This window comes from Geotrypetes seraphini, chromosome 10, assembly GCF_902459505.1.
Source record: "Geotrypetes seraphini chromosome 10, aGeoSer1.1, whole genome shotgun sequence".
NCBI lineage: Eukaryota > Metazoa > Chordata > Amphibia > Gymnophiona > Dermophiidae > Geotrypetes > Geotrypetes seraphini.
Genome location: NC_047093.1, coordinates 112,748,634 through 112,766,639, shown reverse-complemented (window position 1 = coordinate 112,766,639; position 18,006 = coordinate 112,748,634). Strand labels below are relative to the sequence as shown.

General features: G+C 46.3%; 1 protein-coding gene across 2 annotated transcripts in view; it reads left to right on the top strand.

The window, feature by feature from the left end:
* Positions 1-17,518, top strand: part of MGST3 (microsomal glutathione S-transferase 3) — a 103,619-nt gene extending 86,101 nt beyond the window's left edge. For both annotated transcript variants that reach the window (XM_033961395.1, XM_033961394.1), the window contains exons 5-6: positions 5,593-5,665; positions 17,230-17,518. In XM_033961395.1, coding sequence (XP_033817286.1) covers positions 5,593-5,665; positions 17,230-17,345 — 189 coding nt within the window. In that variant the 3' untranslated portion in view covers positions 17,346-17,518. The remainder of the gene's footprint in view (positions 1-5,592; positions 5,666-17,229) is intronic.
* The last annotated feature ends 488 nt before the right edge of the window (positions 17,519-18,006 follow it).

The window sequence follows — 18,006 nt, the reverse complement described above, 5'->3', positions numbered from 1 at the left end:
TTTTTGTCCTTCGACCCAAACCGGTTAGGTCACCCAGTTTCCAAACGCACCTTGTCCAACTGGTTGGCCGATTGCATCTCCTTTTACTACGCTCAGGCTGGTCTCGCGCTGCATGGTCGAGTAACGGGAAACAAAGTCCGAGCGATGGCAGCCTCCGTAGCGTTCCTCAGGTCCACACCCATTGAGGAAATCTGCAAGGCTGCCACGTGGTCTTCGGTTCATACCTTCACCTCCCACTACTGTCTGGACTCACTGTCCAGAAGCGATGGCCGGTTCGGCCAATCGGTACTGCAAAATCTATTTGCTTAAATCGCCAACTTCCCTCCATCCCTTTTCAGTTAGCTTGGAGGTCACCCACATGTGAGAATATCATGCCTGCTTGTCCTGGGATAAAGCACAGTTACTTACCGTAACAGGTGTTATCCAGGGACAGCAGGCATATATTCTCACAACCCGCCCACCTCCCCGAGGTTGGCTTCTTGGCTAGTTAAGTGAACTGGAGACCACGAGGGGATGCACCCCCTAGTGGAGCAGGAAGGCACGCATGCGTGGAGCAGCAGAGCAAACTTAAATCTTCAATCAAGTTTGCTTGAAAATGCTTCCGCATCGGGGCTCCGTAGATGACGTCACCCACATGTGAGAATATATGCCTGCTGTCCCTGGATAACACCTGTTACGGTAAGTAACTGTGCTTTTTAGCTTAAGTGGGAATTACTGTTTGATATTATTGTTGTAGTCTTCCCACTTGGGAATTTAATTTTTAGTGTGGTTTCTTTCCACATCATATTTTTTTTTTTTTTACTTCAGTAGAACTTCATTTTTGGAAGCCTTATCATTTTAGCTATCTTCTTCATTTGTCTAAGTTAAAGTCTGCTGTCCTGAAGAATCCTTATTATTTTTTACTTGCCCCTTTAAGAGCTACTTGGCATTCAGTAGTAAAATATTCAGTGACTGATATTCAAAGTGATTTATCCGGGCAGGAGAACATCCTGTTTTGTTAAATTTCTTGTTTTTGTCTGCCTGTCCATAGACATTCAGCAGCTCTGAATTTTTCCCTGCACTGTCCAGTTAGTACAGGGGGTTGCCTATGGGTAGAGCCAATACTTAACTCAGGAGTAGGGAACTCCAGTCCTCGAGAGCCGTATTCCAGTTGGATTTTCAGGATTTCCCCATTGAATATGCATGAGATCTGTTTGCATGCATTGCTTTCAATGCATATTCATTGGGGAAATCCTGAAAACCTGACTGGAATACGGTTCTCAAGGACCGGAGTTCCCTACCCCTGACTTAACTGGTTAGCAGCAATATTTAGTCTTCTAACCAGCTAAGGAAGCAGATAAAGTAAGAACATCAAAAAGACTGTCCTGAATTTATATCCTGATTAGAATATCTTCCAGTTGATTGCAAATGCACAGATATTCAATGCCTGGTCCAGGATAAGGCCCAACATTGAATATCCAGGTTCAGTATTGCCTGCAATAGTCGGCAGCTTAGAAAGTGCTGACTACTGCAAGCTAACAGCACTTCCTAAACTAATTATTTTTGTATGGTATTTGCAACAGACTTAAGATTCATTTTCAAAGAATGTCACCGCATGGTTAGAAGAGCAAAAAGAGAATATGAAGAGAGGTTAGCCAGGGAAGCAGCTGGCTAGGGAGGAGGTGGGACCACTGGATGACCGAGATAGGAAGGGAGTGGTGAAGGAGGAGAAAGAAGTGGCGGAAAGACTAAACATGTTCTTTTCGTCTGTATTTACTAAAGGGGACACATCCAACATACCGGAACCAGAACAAATATGCAAAGGAGACCAAGCAGAAAAATTAACATCCATGGAAGTAAACCTTGAAGACGTACACAGGCAGATAGAAAAATTAAAAACTGACAAATCACCCGGCCCGGACGGAATCCACCCTAGGGTACTGAAAGAACTAAAGGAGGAAATAGCAGAACTACTACAGCAAGTCTGTAATATATCCCTGAAACAGGCGTGATCCCGGAGGATTGGAAGATAGCCAATGTTACGCCCATCTTTAAAAAGGATCAAGAGGTGACCTGGGGAACTACAGACTGGTAAGTCTGACCTCGGTTCCGAGGAAAATGGCGGAAACATTGATAAAAGATTGCATTGAGCATCTAGAAAGGAACAAACTTATGATAACAAGCCAACATGGCTTCTGCAAGGGAAGAATGTGCCTGACGAGCTTATTGCACTTCTTCGAAGGAATTAATAAACGGATGGACAAAGGGGACCCCATAGACATCGTATACTTAGACTTCCAAAAAGCCTTTGACAAAGTACCCCATGAATGCCTACTTTGGAAATTGAAGAACTATGGGGTGGAAGGAGACGTACACAGATGGATCAGGGATTGGTTGGCGGGTAGGAAGCAGAGGGTAGGAGTGAAGGGCCAGGACTCGGACTGGAGGAGGGTCATGAGTGGTGTTCTGCAGGGGTCGGTGCTTGGACTGCTGCTATGCAATGTATTTATAAATTATCTAGAAACGGGGATGAAGTGCGAAGTAATAAAATTCGCAGACGACACCAAACTATTTAATGGGGCTAGGACTAAAGAAGACTCTGAAGATTTACAGAGGGACCTGAATAAACTAGGGGAGTGGGCGACGAGATGGCAGATGAAATTTAATGTAGAAAAATGTAAAGTCTTGCACGTAGGAAACAGAAACCCGAGGTATAGCTACACGATGGGAGGGCTGTCATTGAGTGAGAGTACCCAAGAAAGGGACTTGGGGGTAATAGTGGAGAAGACAATAAAGCCGTCGGCACAGTGCGCAGCGGCCACTAAGAAAGCGAATAGAATGCTAGGTATAATCAAGAAGGGTATTTTTGGTGTTTTTGGCCACCGCGGGAGCGGACTGCTGGGCAGGATGGACCTGTGGTCTGACCCGGCAGAGGCACTGCTTATGTTCTTATGTTCTTATTACAACCAGAACAAAAGAAATTATCCTGCTGTTGTATCAGGCGATGGTGCGTCCGCACCTGGAGTACTGCGTCCAATATTGGTCACCGTACCTTAAGAAGGATATGGCGGTACTCGAGAGGGTTCAGAAAAGAGCAACACGATTGATAAAAGGTATGGAAAACCTTTCATATGCTGAAGGATTAGAGAAACTGGGGCTCTTTTCCCTGGAGAAGCGGAGAATTAGAGGGGACCTGATAAAGACTTACAAGAACATGAAGGGCATGGAGAAAGTGGAGAGGGACAGATTCTTCAAATGTTCGAAAACTACAAGAACAATGCTAGGAAGTTCTTCTTCACCCAATGGGTGGTGGACACCTGGAATGCTCTTCCAGAGGGCGCGATAGGACAGAGTACGGTATTGGAGTTCAAGAAGGGATTGTACAATTTTCTGAAGGAAAAGGGGATAGAAGGGTATAGATAGAGGGTTACTATACAGGTCCTGGACCTGATGGGCCGCCACATAAGCAGACTGCTGGGCATGATGGACCTCTGGTCTGACCCAGTAGAGGCACTGCTTATGTTCTTACTTAGATACACAATATACCAGGGGTGCCCAATATGTCGATCACGATCGACCAGTCGATCGCTCAGGCAACCCCAGTCGATCGCTGAGCCATGCGGTTTCCCTTCTGTGCTGTCCGGCTTTCTCTCTGGCCTCCTGTACATCCCTTTACCTAATTTTAGCAGGGAGCAGCCTGCAGAGAGGATCGCCAGTACTTTAGCGATCCTTGCAGGTTGCTATAGGTCTCAGAAACTGTCTTCCCTCTGCCGCGATCCTGCCTCTGATGTCAAAGGAGGGGCGGGACCGCGGCAGAGGGACGACAGCTTCTGAGGCCTATGGCAACCTGCAAGGATTGCCAAAGTACTGGCGATCCTCTCTGCAGGCTGCTCTCTGCTAAAATTAAGTAAAGGCATAGCGGGAGGTCAGGGAGGAACACACAGGCCTTCTGGGGGGGGGGGGGGGGGGCCTTCAGGGGGGGTAGTGCAGGCCTTCAGGGCGGGTAGTGCAGGCCTTCAGGGGGGGACAGTGCAGGCCTTCAGGGGGGAGGGACAGTGCAGGCCTTCAAGGGGGCAGGCCTTCGGGGGAGGAGGGCCCTGGTGTGGGAGGGAGGGAAGGGAGGGTTCAAAGAGATGTGCATATGCTGGACTTTGGGGGGAAGAAATAATGGGTCTAAAAACAGGAGTGGGAGAGAGATGGTGGACAATGGGATTTAGGGAGGGAAGGAACAGAAAGGGAGAGAAGTTGGACATAAGGGATGGTGTGGAGGGAGGGATAGAGATACTGGATAGGAGGGTAGTTGGGAAAAGAAAGGGAGAAATGATGGACCCTGGGGTGGTAGGGGGAAGGAGGGAGAGATGCTGGATGAAATGGTAGTTGAGAAAAGGTGGATCTGTGGATGGAGACAAAAAAAAGGAAAGTTGCCAGACTTCCAAGGGAGGGAAGGGAAACGGAAGGGGAGGACAGAGATAGAAAATGGATAGTTAGCACGGAGAAAGAAGGAGACCCTGGCAAGCAAGTTATCAGAAGACAACCAGAGCCTGGGACCAACAAAATTTGAATAATGACCAGACAAAGGTAGGAAAAATGATTTTATTTTCAATTTAGTGATCAAAATGTAGCCGTTTTGAGAATTTATATCTGCTGTTTATGCACTATGGCCCCCTTTTACTAAACCGCAATAGCGGTTTTTAGTGCAGGGAGCCTATGAGCATCAAGAGCAGTGCAGGGCATTCAGCGCAGCTCCCTGTGCTAAAAACCACTATCATGGTTTAGTAAAAAGGGAGGGGGTATATTTGTCTATTTTTGTATAGTTATTACTGAAGTGACATTGCATAAAGTCATCTGCCTTGATCTCTTTGAAAAAAAACCCCAGAATATAAATGATAATTAACATTTTCTCTGCGTACTGTGTGCTTTGTGTTTTTTAAAATTTTATTGTTGGTAGATCATTTTGACTTGGCCATTTTAAAAGTAGCTCGCAAGCCGAAAAAGTGTGGGCACCCCTGCAATATACTATAGAAACTTATGGTACTTTGTGTGTCTAAGTGCTTTGAAAATGAACCCCATAATTGCAGTATCATTGTCGCATTGTTAGGGCTGGTTCTAGCTGTCCAGTTGTCACATTATGGAAGGTGGACACCATTTCAGATGTGCATGTAGATTTGTTTTCAAAGCTATTTACATGGGTAGAAAGGCTGCAGCACTCTACCCTTCATTAGGTCTACAAGGAGAGGTGTAGAAAAGCAAGCACTACTTTCTTTTCCTTTTGCTAGCCCTCAAAGGAAGGCGGTAGAGAGTGAGTGGCCTGCTAATTTACCCTTCCAATTTTCAGATTGGAGTTTAGATTATGGACATGTTTTGAGCATGTACAACCCAAGCTAGGACTATAGGAGAGTCTGAATCCCTGAGCATGCTGTCTCCATTTAAGTTATTTTTGTGCTTACTATAACCATGTCCCTCTTAAGCAAAGGTGTGTGGAATATGATCTCAGTTTTTCAAATTTACTAATACAAGTACTGAAAGGGACCTCCTAGAAGCCACTTTTGCCATCATCGATAGAATCTAGCTTTTAAATCCACAAATTTTAATTTGCCTCTCTTCACTTTTCAGCGGACAGCCAGTGCACTGGGGTTGAGTTGGATAATTGGACGGGGTCTGTTTGCCTATGGCTACTACACAGGAGGTGAGTGCAATTAGACTAAGGGAGCAAACACAGCTGGTCTATCTTCATTAAGGAAAAATGGTGGGTAGGTGGTTCATGTTGTACTTTCTTGAAAAGAGAAGTTGAGATCCCTGTGACACACCCCAGAGCGAATCAGACAAAAGTTGAAGGATGGTACAATGGTCTTTGAAGTTTATGTGACTTTCTCCCTGAAAAAATTGTCACTTCATATAGGAGACATTAGCTAGCTTGGCATGCACACCTTTTCTAAGCCCTGACGTTCTTAATCAAGCACACCTTTGGGCTGCAATGGCTCAGGCAGAAATCTTGACATGGATTCAAATTCCGTTGTATGTTGAATAAACTGAGTACAATGTTCATTGCCAAAGGGTTAGACAGATCATAAGGTCAGACCAAAGGTCTAAGTAGACCAGTATGCTGTTACCCCCCTCCCCCAATAGGGGCAAAACCAGGTCACAAGTAGAGTCCCCCAAAGCAGGGCAGGATTAATTCTTTGAGGGCCCCTAGGCACACAGATACACTGGGCCCCCTAGCCCTCCCCACTCATGTCCCACTCCCTGCCCCGCCCCCATTTATTTACCTGTCATCGTATTTACTTCTTTATTTCCACTTGTATTTCTTTTTTTTCTTATAAAATCCAAAAAAAACAACGATTACCAAACTAGTGCCAGTGTACAGTTTTAGTTCTACGCAAGCCCCAAACATCTCTGAACAAATCCCCCTTCCTTCTCTTTAACTCTGAACCCTTTCCATATGTATGTAAAGCAGTGATATTATCCGAAACATAAGTCTATATTAATAACCAAGTTAGCAATTCCTCTCAACTGCCTCACTCTGTCATCCAACTTTAACCCATATGTATGTATAAACAATCAAATCTGTAACTCCTCTGGTACGTTCCACTCCATGTATGTTAATTTGTAACAAAACAACAAGGCCATCAAAGCATCCATCTTGGAACAAAAGAAAATCGGCAGACAATAAGGAGATTCAAATCAGGTTTATTCAAGGTGCTCCCTGGAACCATGCCTGATGCATTTCACCAAACAAGGTTGGTCAGTGCTAACAGAAAACAATGTGTTTCATACATATAGGACACAGAACCACCCTTATCCAGTATGGAATAAGTAATCACAAACTAACCCCCCCCCCCCTTTTTTTTACAAAAGCATGGAAGAGATTTATAGCGCTGGCTGGCGGATTAAATGTTCTGCGCTGCTCTGATGCTCATAGGAATTCTATGACCATCGGAGCAGTGCAGAGCATTCAGCATGCTGGTTTGTGCTACAAACCAAAGAAATGGTACAGTTAGAGGGTGAAGAAACAGTGATGCATATCCCCCAATACTGAACAAAATATAAAGATAGCAGACATAAATTTGAAAAAAGAGAAATAACAAATCACTTTACAAATGAAGAAATAAAACAAAAAATAGAAAATAAGATAATATCACTTTATTGGACTAATACATATTTTAATTAGGTTTCAGAGGTCAAGCCCTCTTTCCTCAGGTCAGTAAAGTATACTGCTGTTACAGTATCCTGTCTTGAGGAAGGAGAATTTCATCTCTAAAAGTTAGTCAAAAAATGTATTAAAATTAGTCTAATAAAACTATCACTGAGCAAAAAAAATTTTTAAAATATAATTTTTTTTCTACCTTTGTCATCTTGATTTTCATATTGGCTCTCTATCAGCTTAATTATGTGTTTGGATATTCCCATTTGAACTAGAGTTCTCCATAGTTTATTGTAATCCACACAGTCAAAAGCTTTGCTGTAGTCGAAAGGTGTAGGGATTTTTGATATTCTTTGCTCTTCTCCAATATTCATCTAACATTGGACTAGGACTCGAGCATGAGTTGATGGCACCTAACAACCTTTCGATTTCTGCTTTCCTCATCTTGTCATTTTCTTCCTTCCATCCACTATCTGCCAACCCCTTCCATCTTTCCATTTCTCTTCCTGCCCTCCCCATGCCCCCTTGGTCTGGCATCCATCTTCTTCCCTCTGTTCTCCTCATAGTCTGGAATCTCTCTTCTTCCATCTTTCCTTCCTTCCGCCCTCTCTCTTCTCATTTCTTCCATTCAGATCTGATATTTCTGTCTCCTTCCCCCCAACCCATGCTCTGGCATCTCTCTTCTTTATTTTCTGCTTCTGTCTAAATTAAATTCTCTCTTACTATTCAGTCCTCAGTTTCCCTCTTTTGACTGTGTCAACTGTCTACCCACAGATTGCCACTCCTTTCCTTCACCCCTCCACTATTTCACTAATTATCTTCTTCCCCCCATCCAGCATATGCCCTTTTTCTTTATCCCCTCCTTCCATCCAGTATATGTTCTCTTTCTACACTTCCATTTAGCATCTGCTCTCCCCTCTCAACTGACATCCGTCTGCCCTCTTCTCTCGCTCCCTTCTCCCCACTTACATCATTTCTCCCCTTCTCTTCCTCCACCCCAATTCCATTGTGCTATCCTGCCCACTCACCTCCTCACCGCTGCTGCTGCTTTCCCACATGATTCTGATGTTGATGAGAAGTTCTTCCCACTTCCATCATTTGCCCTCTTCTCTCTCTCTCTAGTTCGCCCATCTCCCTTTCCCTCACCTTTCCGATGTTTACTTTGGGAAACGGGCCCCGGCATTGATGGCAAATATTATCCTGCAAGCGGTGCTCAGCCCAAAGCTTCCCCTCTGATGCAAGCCTCCAAGGAGGAAACAGCATCTTTCCTCCCCTCTCACCCATCTCCTTGTGCCTTTCCTCTGCAGCATCTTTTTATCCCTCCCTTTCATCCCCCCCAAAACAGAACTCTTGAGCAGTATCTGTCTATCTCTTCCATGGCCCCCCTGAAGCAGAACTCTAGCAGCATATTCCTTCCCCCTCCCCCTGAAGTAGAACCTTTGCACGGCATTTTTTTATCCCTCTCTCCCATCTCCCTGTGCAGTAGAACCCTTGAACAGCATCTTTCCATTCCCCCTCCCGACACCCCGCCGCCGCTGTATAGGCAAACCCTACTGACCCTCCCATCTAACACTCCCACCGTGAGACGACCGGCTCCAGCAGCGTCGGCAGCCGCAGCACTCTAAACACGTTACTTCGCCGCCTTCTACTGCCTGTGATTCCCTCTGCCACACCACTGATGATGTCATCAGTAACGCTGCAGCTGCCGACGCTGCTGGAGCCGAGAGGTTTGTGGTCGTCTCATGGTGTGAGGGTCAGATGGGAGGGAGAGATAGGTCAACGGGGGTTCGGCTGCGCCGGGGGGGGGGGGGAGCAACAAACACGACACTGCTGCCGGCAAATCCAGTGAGGGTGGGGAGAAATGCGATGACCCAAATGGCACTAAAGCACCACACCGGAGGGCCCCCTGACCATTTCAGGCTCTAGGCACATGCCTACTGGGCCTATCCTTTAATCCAGTCCTGCCCAAAAGTAACAAGATCCCTTGCTACTTTAACCCCAGGGATAAGTAAGGATTTTTCCCCAGGTCTAACTCCTTTTGGCTTTTCCTTCAGCAATTTGTCTAAACTTTTTTTTTTTTTTTTTTAGCCATCATGTTTCTATGGTGTGGTGGCCATGTTAATCTACTTTTCAAGGAGGAAGAAGGGGTTTCCTTAAAAACTAATCATAAAATGCATAAAGTTAGTCTAATAAAAAGATATATCATTATTATGTTTTTGTTTTATTTCTATATATTACCTAAGTTTTAAATCCAGATACTGCTTTTACCACTTGCTCTGGCAATGAGTTCCAGAGGTTAACTATACATTGAATGAAAAAATGGTTTTCCTATTTTCTTAAATGTGCTTCTGTGTAACTTTATGGAGTGTCCCCTAATCTATGTACCGTATTTGCCGGCGTATAAGACGACTTTTTAGTACCTTAAAATCCTCCCCAAAGTCGGGGGTCGTCTTATACGCCGGGTACAGTTTACATGCCCTTACTTGCGGGGCTGGATGTACTCAGTCGCGCAGCTCTTCTTCTCCCTACCTTCTCTGCTTGCAGCACAGAGCCGAACGGAAGTCTTCCCGACGTCAGCGCTGACGTCGGAGGGGAGGGAGGGCTTAAACAAAGCCCTCCCTCCCTCCGACCTCAGCGCTGACGTCGGGAAGACTTCCGTTCGGCTCTGTGCTGCAGGCATGGCAGGTAAGGAGAAGGAGAGTAGCCTCGCGGTTCGAGTGGCTACCAAGAGAGAGGGGCGGCCGCCCCGCCCCGGTTGCAGCACAGCCGGCCAGGTTCCCTTACTTTTGTGGCACTTCCCCGACCGACCGATAACAGCCCGGGTCCGACAATCCTCCCTGCCCTGTAGCCGCGAATCTAAATACCTTCTTACAGCAGCTGTAAGAAGGTAATTTAGATTCGCGCTTAAGGGCAGGGAGGTTTGTCGGACCGGGGCTGTTGTCGGTCGGTCGGGGAAGTGCCACAAAAGTAAGGGAACCTGGCCGGCTGTGCTGCACCCGGGGCGGTAGAGAAGGTGTGCGGAAGAAGGGGTCGTCTTATACGGCGAGTATAACACAAAACTCTATTTTTTAACTAAAAGTTGGGGGGTCGTCTTATACGCCGGCAAATACGGTACTTTTTGAAAGAGTAAACTATTTGCGTTTACCTGTTTCACTCCACTAAAAATTTATAGACTTGTATCATATCTCCTCTCAACCTCTTCTCCAAGCTGAAGATCTCTTATGTCTCTAGCTTTTGTCAAGTTCCAGTGTATGTATATGTGTGTGTGTGTGTGTGTATATATATGTATATGTGTGTGTGTGTGTGTGTGTGTGTGTGTATATATATATATATATATATAATTTTTTTAAGATTTGCAGTTCTACTTGCCACATAATACTTGAGGTCTCAGCAGAGAATGATAGAGGCATTAGGATATTGTTTAATTCTCTATTCCTTTTTTTAATAACTCCACCACACATTGAGCAAAGATTTCAATGCATTGTTAATGACGCCTAAATCATTTCCCTTAATGGTGGCTCCCAATGTGGAACCTAGCATCCTTGTATTTCTTAACATTAAATTTAATCTGCCATTTGTATGCCTAGACACTATTGTTGGGGCAGTCTTCCAAGAGAAATATCACATCTTCAGTTAAGAATGCTCTTCAAAATCTGTTCACATGATTTGCTTCAATTCTTACCTCAGGCAGTGCTGAGCTTCATTATCCTTGTATTATCTTGACAGCAGAACAGTGCATTCACATAGTCCCATATCAGTTAAAACCATGCCAATGTGCTGCAGCCAGAGTGGAGGAGGGACACCAACACAAGAGTTCTTGTACAACCCCTCTGGAGGCTGAACTGAAGGGTTCTTGTATATCTGTTAGCTTCAGCTGTAGGGTAACTAATAGATGATCCCTCCCCTTTGGGCTACCTGCTTGGGAACTTCCTGTCTTGCTCAGTTCGATCTTGCAGCTTCTCTGCATAGTTGAAATTAGTTAATTCTGCTAGTGATTTGTTTTCTGTTCCTAGTCTTTTTGGAATTTGTTCGCGGGTTTGCCCACATGCTGCGGATCATCTCTGTGTGAGTGATCCTTTGGCGGGAGATCGCAGACATATTAAATTTGTCTGCTTCTGGAGGATACTCTGTAAGCCTGAAACTGCAGTAAGCCTTCTGGACAGCCTGCAGATTGGATCGGGTCTCCAAGATCGGGAGCCGTTTCTCCCCTGGTTAGTCCGCAAAGGGGTCGAACGCAGGCTGCTGCAGTTCCGAGGAGGTACGCCGGGATTGAAACTGTGCCGCATGTCTTCCCTGATTTCCCTGAGGGGTCCTAGTGGTCGTGATCTGAGGTGACAGGGAAGGTGAGGCGGTCAAAAGTCCTGAAAAATCCAGTTTAATCAGCTCCTGAGGTACTGATCTCCTTGCTTCTACTGTGTATTGCAGGCTGCCATAGACTTTCATTACAGCACATGTCTCTGTGGTGTCTGTGAGTCAGAGTTTGCTGATTTTGGGGGTTTCTCAAATCGTGGTTTTGGGGGTTTCCCTGCATTCCCTGGTCCCCCCAACTGTAAAATCCTAAAATTGCTGTTTTTCACGTTTTCCTTTGTTTTTAGCAGGCGTTTTTTTAGTCAAAATCGGCACCCACGGTGGCCATCTTGGATTTTCTTTAAACTTTTTTAAACTATATTTTTTGGACTTAGAAGCTTCGTTTTTGTTCCAAACTTCACAGATAGCCACCTCAGGACAGGATGGCTTGGATTCATGCTGTAAATGTGGCGGATGCTGGATGTGCTGCGGCCCGTGAGGGGCATGAACCATACGTGGATGTTGCACTTTCCTCCTCTGGGGAGGCTCTGCTTTCCCCCGTTTCCACCGGAAATGCGATTCTAGTGCCTGGGATGCCAATTTTAGACGAGGAATGCACTTCCATGAAGCGCAAGCGCAGTTCCAGGGAAAAATCTCATAAGTCTTCAAAACATTCCAAATGCGAATCCCTGGCCACCAGGGACTAATTTCAGCCGGAATTTGTAGCTATGATGATGCAGTATACAAACCTAAGGATTAGATTAGATTAGATATGATGTATCAGGCTTTCATGCGAAAGCGGGCTATGCCTGTGTCTCCCCCCTCACACTCCAGTGCGACAGTCTGTGCAGCCTTTGGATTCCAGCATGTCAGTCTGCTCCCTTGCTGGTCCACCTGAACGACAGCAACAACTTCCTGCTATTACCTCAGTGCCTGTGTCAATCTCTATGCCGTTGCTATCGCACAGCTCTTCGGCGGGCTCCATGGACGTGGCTAGCCTGGTGGATCTTGGGGATTCCCAGCACACTGATTCCCACGATCTGGGATCGCCTTCCTGATCTTATCTCTGAATCCCTGTGGATATTGAAACTTGATTCAGTGGCTCAGGCGGAATGTTCCGTCATGAGTTCTAAGCCCCCGCTTTCCGCTGCATTTCAGATCACGCGGATTTGGCGGAAATGCTCTTGGAGGTTTGGGAGGCCCCGGAGGGTCCCCTGAAGTGCGCTAGGGCCATGGCTAAATTGTATCCAATGGCTTTGGAATTTTCCAAGTGCCTAGTCCCGCCGAGAGTGGATTCGGCAGTGGCTCAGGTCACTAAACGTACCTCCTTACCCTCAGATGGAGGGGTTGTCCTGAAGGATGTCCAAGACTGAAGACTGTATTTTGTTATGAAGTGACTTTTTGATTCCGCTGTGATAGGAGTGTGAGCGGCAGTGGCCACTTCCTTTGTGGTCTGGGCATGTCATAGTAAACTTTGGCAGGATTCTGAGGAGGTTGTCCTTCGGGATCTTGATTTCCTGATTTCTGGAGTGAATTATTTGGCAGACACACTCTATGATATTTTGAAAGTTTTTGCTAAGCTGGGAGTTTATTCAGTTTCTGCTAGGAGAATGTTATAGATTTGCCAGTGGTTGGGTGATTCATCTTCCAAGGCTACACTGAGCAAATTGCCCTTCAAAGGTTTGCTCTTATTTGGCCAGAGTTTGGATGACCTAATGACAAGTGTGCAGGACTGTAAGCCTAAGACGCTTCCTGGCCCTAGACCTTGTCCATCCAGGGGGATGGGACGGCTGAATTTTCATTCATTCCGGAGAACCTCCTAGTATGCTGGACCTCCTGTGGTGGGACAGCGTTTCTGAACGTCCTATAGACCTCGCCTTGGAGATGCAGTGCGCCAACAGCCTTCCAACTCTCGGCCTTCTGTCCCTCCCAAGAGAAAATTCTGATGCTAGGGTTCTGGCGAGGCCCCCCCAAATTTCTGCCAGAATAGCTAAAGATAACCTTGTACCAGTGGGTCCTAGAGGTGCTCAGGGAAGGTCTTCGACTGCAGTTCTTCTGGCTGCCGGAAGACTTCTTCCTGTCCTCTCCCGAGGGAAATCGAGACAGTGCGCCGATTACTAGATCTGACGGCCATAGAGCTGGTCCTAAGGGACGTCTTGGACTCTGGGAGATACTCAATTTACTTCATCGTGCCAAAGAAGTACTCCGTCTATTACAGACCAATTCTGGACCTCAATGTGGTAAATGCATTCTTGCAAGTTCTGCGTTTCTGGATGGAAATGGTGCGTTCTGTCATTGCAGCGGTGGCACCCAGGGAGTTTTTGGCTTCCTTGGATCTCACAGAAGCATATCTCCACATCCCGATTTTCCCAGATCATTGGAGGTTCCTACGGTTTCATGTTCTCGGGAGGCATTTCCAGTTTGCAGTGCTCCCTTTCAGTTTGGCTTCGCCCAGAGCTTTTACCAAGATCATGGTGGTTGGTCTGCCCATCTGCGATCTCTGGGTGTGCTAGTGCATCCATACCTCGACAACTGGCTGAACAGAGCTCCCTTATGGTGTCTTTGCTGGAACGTCTTGGATGGGTGATCAATCTGAAGAAGAGTCACCTTGAGCCGACGCAGGACTTGGAGTGCCTGAGAATCTGGTTCCACATAGGTCTGAATCGGGTGTTTCTTCCAGAATCCAGAAAACTGAAACTCAGGAGTTCGATTCAGGACATGTTAGCGGTCCCAGAGCCAATGGCCTGGCAGTACCTGCAGGTGTTGGGTCTCATGGGGGCAACTATAGATGTAATTCTGTGGGCGAGAGTTTGCCTACGTCCTCTTCCGTGTTCACTTCTGACGCGCTGGAATCCCCAGAGAGATGCGCTGGGGATGAAACTGCCTTGGTTGGCAGTGGCGCGCAGCAGTATGATGTGGTTGAACCTAGTCACTCTGGATTGGGTGATCCTGACTACAGACGTGAGGCTTTCTGGTTGGGAAGCAGTTTGCCTGTCCGTCCTGGTCCAGGGCCGCCGGATGCCGAGGGAAAACAGATGGTCAATCAATCGCCTGGAGCTACAAGCGATCTGGTTAGCTCTGCTACGATTCCAAGGGAGTCTCCACCAGAAGGCTATCAATGTGTTCTCGGACAATGTGATGGCTGTTGCCTTTGTCAACCGTCAAGGGGGCACGAGGAGTCCCATGCTGGGATTGGAGGTTCGGATGCTCTTTGCTTGGGTGGAGCGTCATCTTTTGGCTTTATCCGCAGCTCATGTAGCCAGCATAGACAATGTTCAGGCATACTTTCTCAGTCGGCAGACTCTGGACCAGGGATAATGGTCCCTATCAGAGCTGGCATTCAAGGTGATAGTCCCACCTTCGATCTGATGGCGTCATCAATGAACTGAAAGGCAGATTCTTCAGCCGCAGACGAGAAGTCGGTAACGAAGAACTCGATGCTCTGGTTCAGCCTTGGCCCACAGGGAACTTTTGTACGTCTTTCCCCCATGGCCCATGATAGGGCGCGTGTTGCGCCGGGTGTGCAGTCATAGGGGTCCGGTGATCTTTGTGGCTCCGGATTGGCCCAGAAGACCTTGGTACGCAGACCTGGTAAGGTTGAGCTCGGAGAGAGGTCTGCCTCTTCCTTGCCATTGGAGGTTGCTCTTGCAGGGCCTGATTGCACTTCAAGATCCGGACTGCTTTGGTCTTATGGCCTGGCACTTGAATGGGCAGCCTTAGCGGCCAGGGGTTATTCCTCTGTGGTTATCGCCACACCCTACAGAGCAAGCGAAAATCGATGGTATCAGCCTACACGAAAACCTGGAGGTGTTTTCAGGCTTGGTGTGCTGAAATTCATGAGGACCTATTTGTATCATCGGTGGCTCATGTTCTGGACTTCTTGCAGGATGGCCTCAGGAAGGGTCTGGCGGTCTCTTCTCTGCATGTTCAGATTGCGGGTCTCATCTGTTTAGGTCCCTCTTTGTTTAGGGGTTCTCTGACTTCTCACCCGGATGTTGTCCGGTTCTTGAGGGAGATCAGGAGGCTGAAGCCTCCCTTGGGCCTGACTTGCCCATCCTGGAACCTGAATTTGGTCCTACGCTCCCTGACTCGTCCACCCTATGATCCCCCGGACGGCATATCTCTGAAAGATCTTAACATTAAGATCGCCTTCCTGGTAGCAGTCACATCTGCACAGCGAGTGTCAGAGCTTCAGGCTTTGTCATGCAGAGATCCTTTTCTTCGCATCACGGAGTCTGCGGTGATTATGAGGACTGTGCCTTCTTTTCAGCCGAAAGTGGTTTTCACTTTCCACATCAACTAGGAAGTTTGTTTGCCAGCTTTTGTTCCTTCGGGTTCCAAATCTCAGGACTGTATTTTGCGGTCTCTGGATGTGCGGCGTCTTCTTTTGAGATACCTTGAGGCCACTAACGACTTCCGTCTGTCGGACCATCTGTTTGTCCTGGCGGGCCCTGAGCGTCGGGGTCGGCCTGCTTCCAAGACCACCATTTCGCATTGGATACGTGCGGCCATTTCCGTGGCCTTATGTGGTGGCAGGGAAGAAGCCTTCCCTTGGGGTGAAGGCTCACTCTACCAGAGGAATGGCTCCTGAGATTTGTCGGGCAGCCACATGGGCTTCCCTTCATACCTTTTCCAGGTTTTATCGGCTTGATGTGGTGGCTAAGGGTAATGCAGCCTTTGGTGCTTCTTGTTCTTACGGCGTGCTCATCAGGCCCCCCTGAGATTTGGGACTGCTTTAATACGTCCCTTCAGTTCAGCCTCCAGAGGGATTGTACAAGAATGAAAGATTAGATTTCTTACCTCTGCTAATCTTCCTTCTTGTATATCTCCTCTGGAGGCTGAACTCCCGCCCATCTGTTTTGTCCAATTCGCAGGTCGCCTCTTCAGTAACCGGTAAGCTGGATTTCTGTCTTTGACCAGCCTCACTAAGAATTAAATGCGTATTCCCCTTTGTAAGATTTCTGGGTTGGAGGGTCCCCGGGGGGTGCCCCTTCTGATCTTCAGGCTGTGTCTCCGTTCCAGGAATTTCCTGGGTTTTGCAGTTTATAATGTTCACACTATGTGTTTGATTCCAGTTGGCCTTTTTGGCTGTAGTTTTTCGTATAATAATTTCTTGAGCAGAATTGACTGGTAGCTCCCTCTTTCCTTTTATCTGTTTCTGTTGTCATAGATCTACATGGCTTTTCTACCAACTGAGCAAGACAGGAAACTCCTGGGCAGGTAGCCCGAAGGGGAGGAATCATCTCTTAGTTGCCCTGCAGCTGAAGCTAACAGACATACAAGAACCCTTCAGTTCAGCCTCCAGAGGAGATATACAAGAAGGAAGATTAGCAGAGGTAAGAAACCTACAGCCTCTTTTACAAAGCTGCGTGGCAACAGCCCTGAAGCCCTTTAAATCTCTATAGGCTTCGGGGCTGTTAGCGCAGAGCAGCCGCTAGCACGGCTTTGTAAAAGAGGCAGCTAATCTTTCATTGGCTGGTTGATCTGCTATTGTCACTAATGTGGCTGCATTATCCTGTTGTTTATGGAGAACCTCAGTTAACTGGTAATTTAATTTGATTCTGTACTGTATTACATGTTAGTGCTGGAACTGTGGTGTAAGTGATCCCACAATTTATGCACAAAATAGCACAACCACAATTATTCATATAAAGTTTATTCCTGGAGGTTTCTTTATGTTTGAGAACATTGGGTCCTGAGAACACCATCTACTCCTCTCTTTGCAGAGTACACAAACTTCCCCACACCATTATCCTGGCTCTTGCTCATATGGTAATTCTATGGAAATTTTCTTAATGTGTGTGTGTTGTTGTTTTTTTCAGATCCAAAAAAGAGGCGTCGAGGTGCCATCAGCTCTTTTGCCCTGATTGGGTTGTTTGGAACAACAATTTGCTTTGCCTTTAAACAGTTGGGTTGGTCCCTGACCCTCAGATCTTGAAGCTAAGAGAACAAAAAGGATTAATTCAGCTTTGACTGCAATGTATCTAACTTTACTTTTATTGGCTTTTGGTTTTCTAAATAAAATAACTAAGCAATATTGTTTCATAATTTTATAAGACAAAAGCTAAAATGTTTATGCAGTTGAGAAATAAATCATTACCATCTGTCTTATGCGCTGCTGCATCATTATCCTATTACTAATAAATTTAACTATCTCATAATGAGTTGAATTAAAGTTGGCAACAGAAAAAGAAGTAAATTTTGCAGCATTACTGCACATCAAGTGTGGGGACAGTTTTCAATTCATGAAGTAGACTAAGCATTCATATTTGCAGAAGTAAGGAGATACAAGTTAGACCTGACTAAATGAATGAATAATCAATTAACAGACTAGGTAAAAATACTTTAATTAAAAATTCTTAAACACTCCTGCTATTGCTACACCTCCTCTTCCACAACACCCCTCCCAATTTGGTCAGCATCAACCTTTCCCATCATCCCCCTGCTCTGCCCCACATACAAAGGTATCTTATATTTTCCCTTTCTTAGGAACAGATTATTAAAACTAAAATCTGCCTATTATGTGCTCGCTAAACCGATTCCAGTAGGTGGCTGATTATTAAAATGACTTACCGTGATCTTTTCTGAGTTTTCTGGCA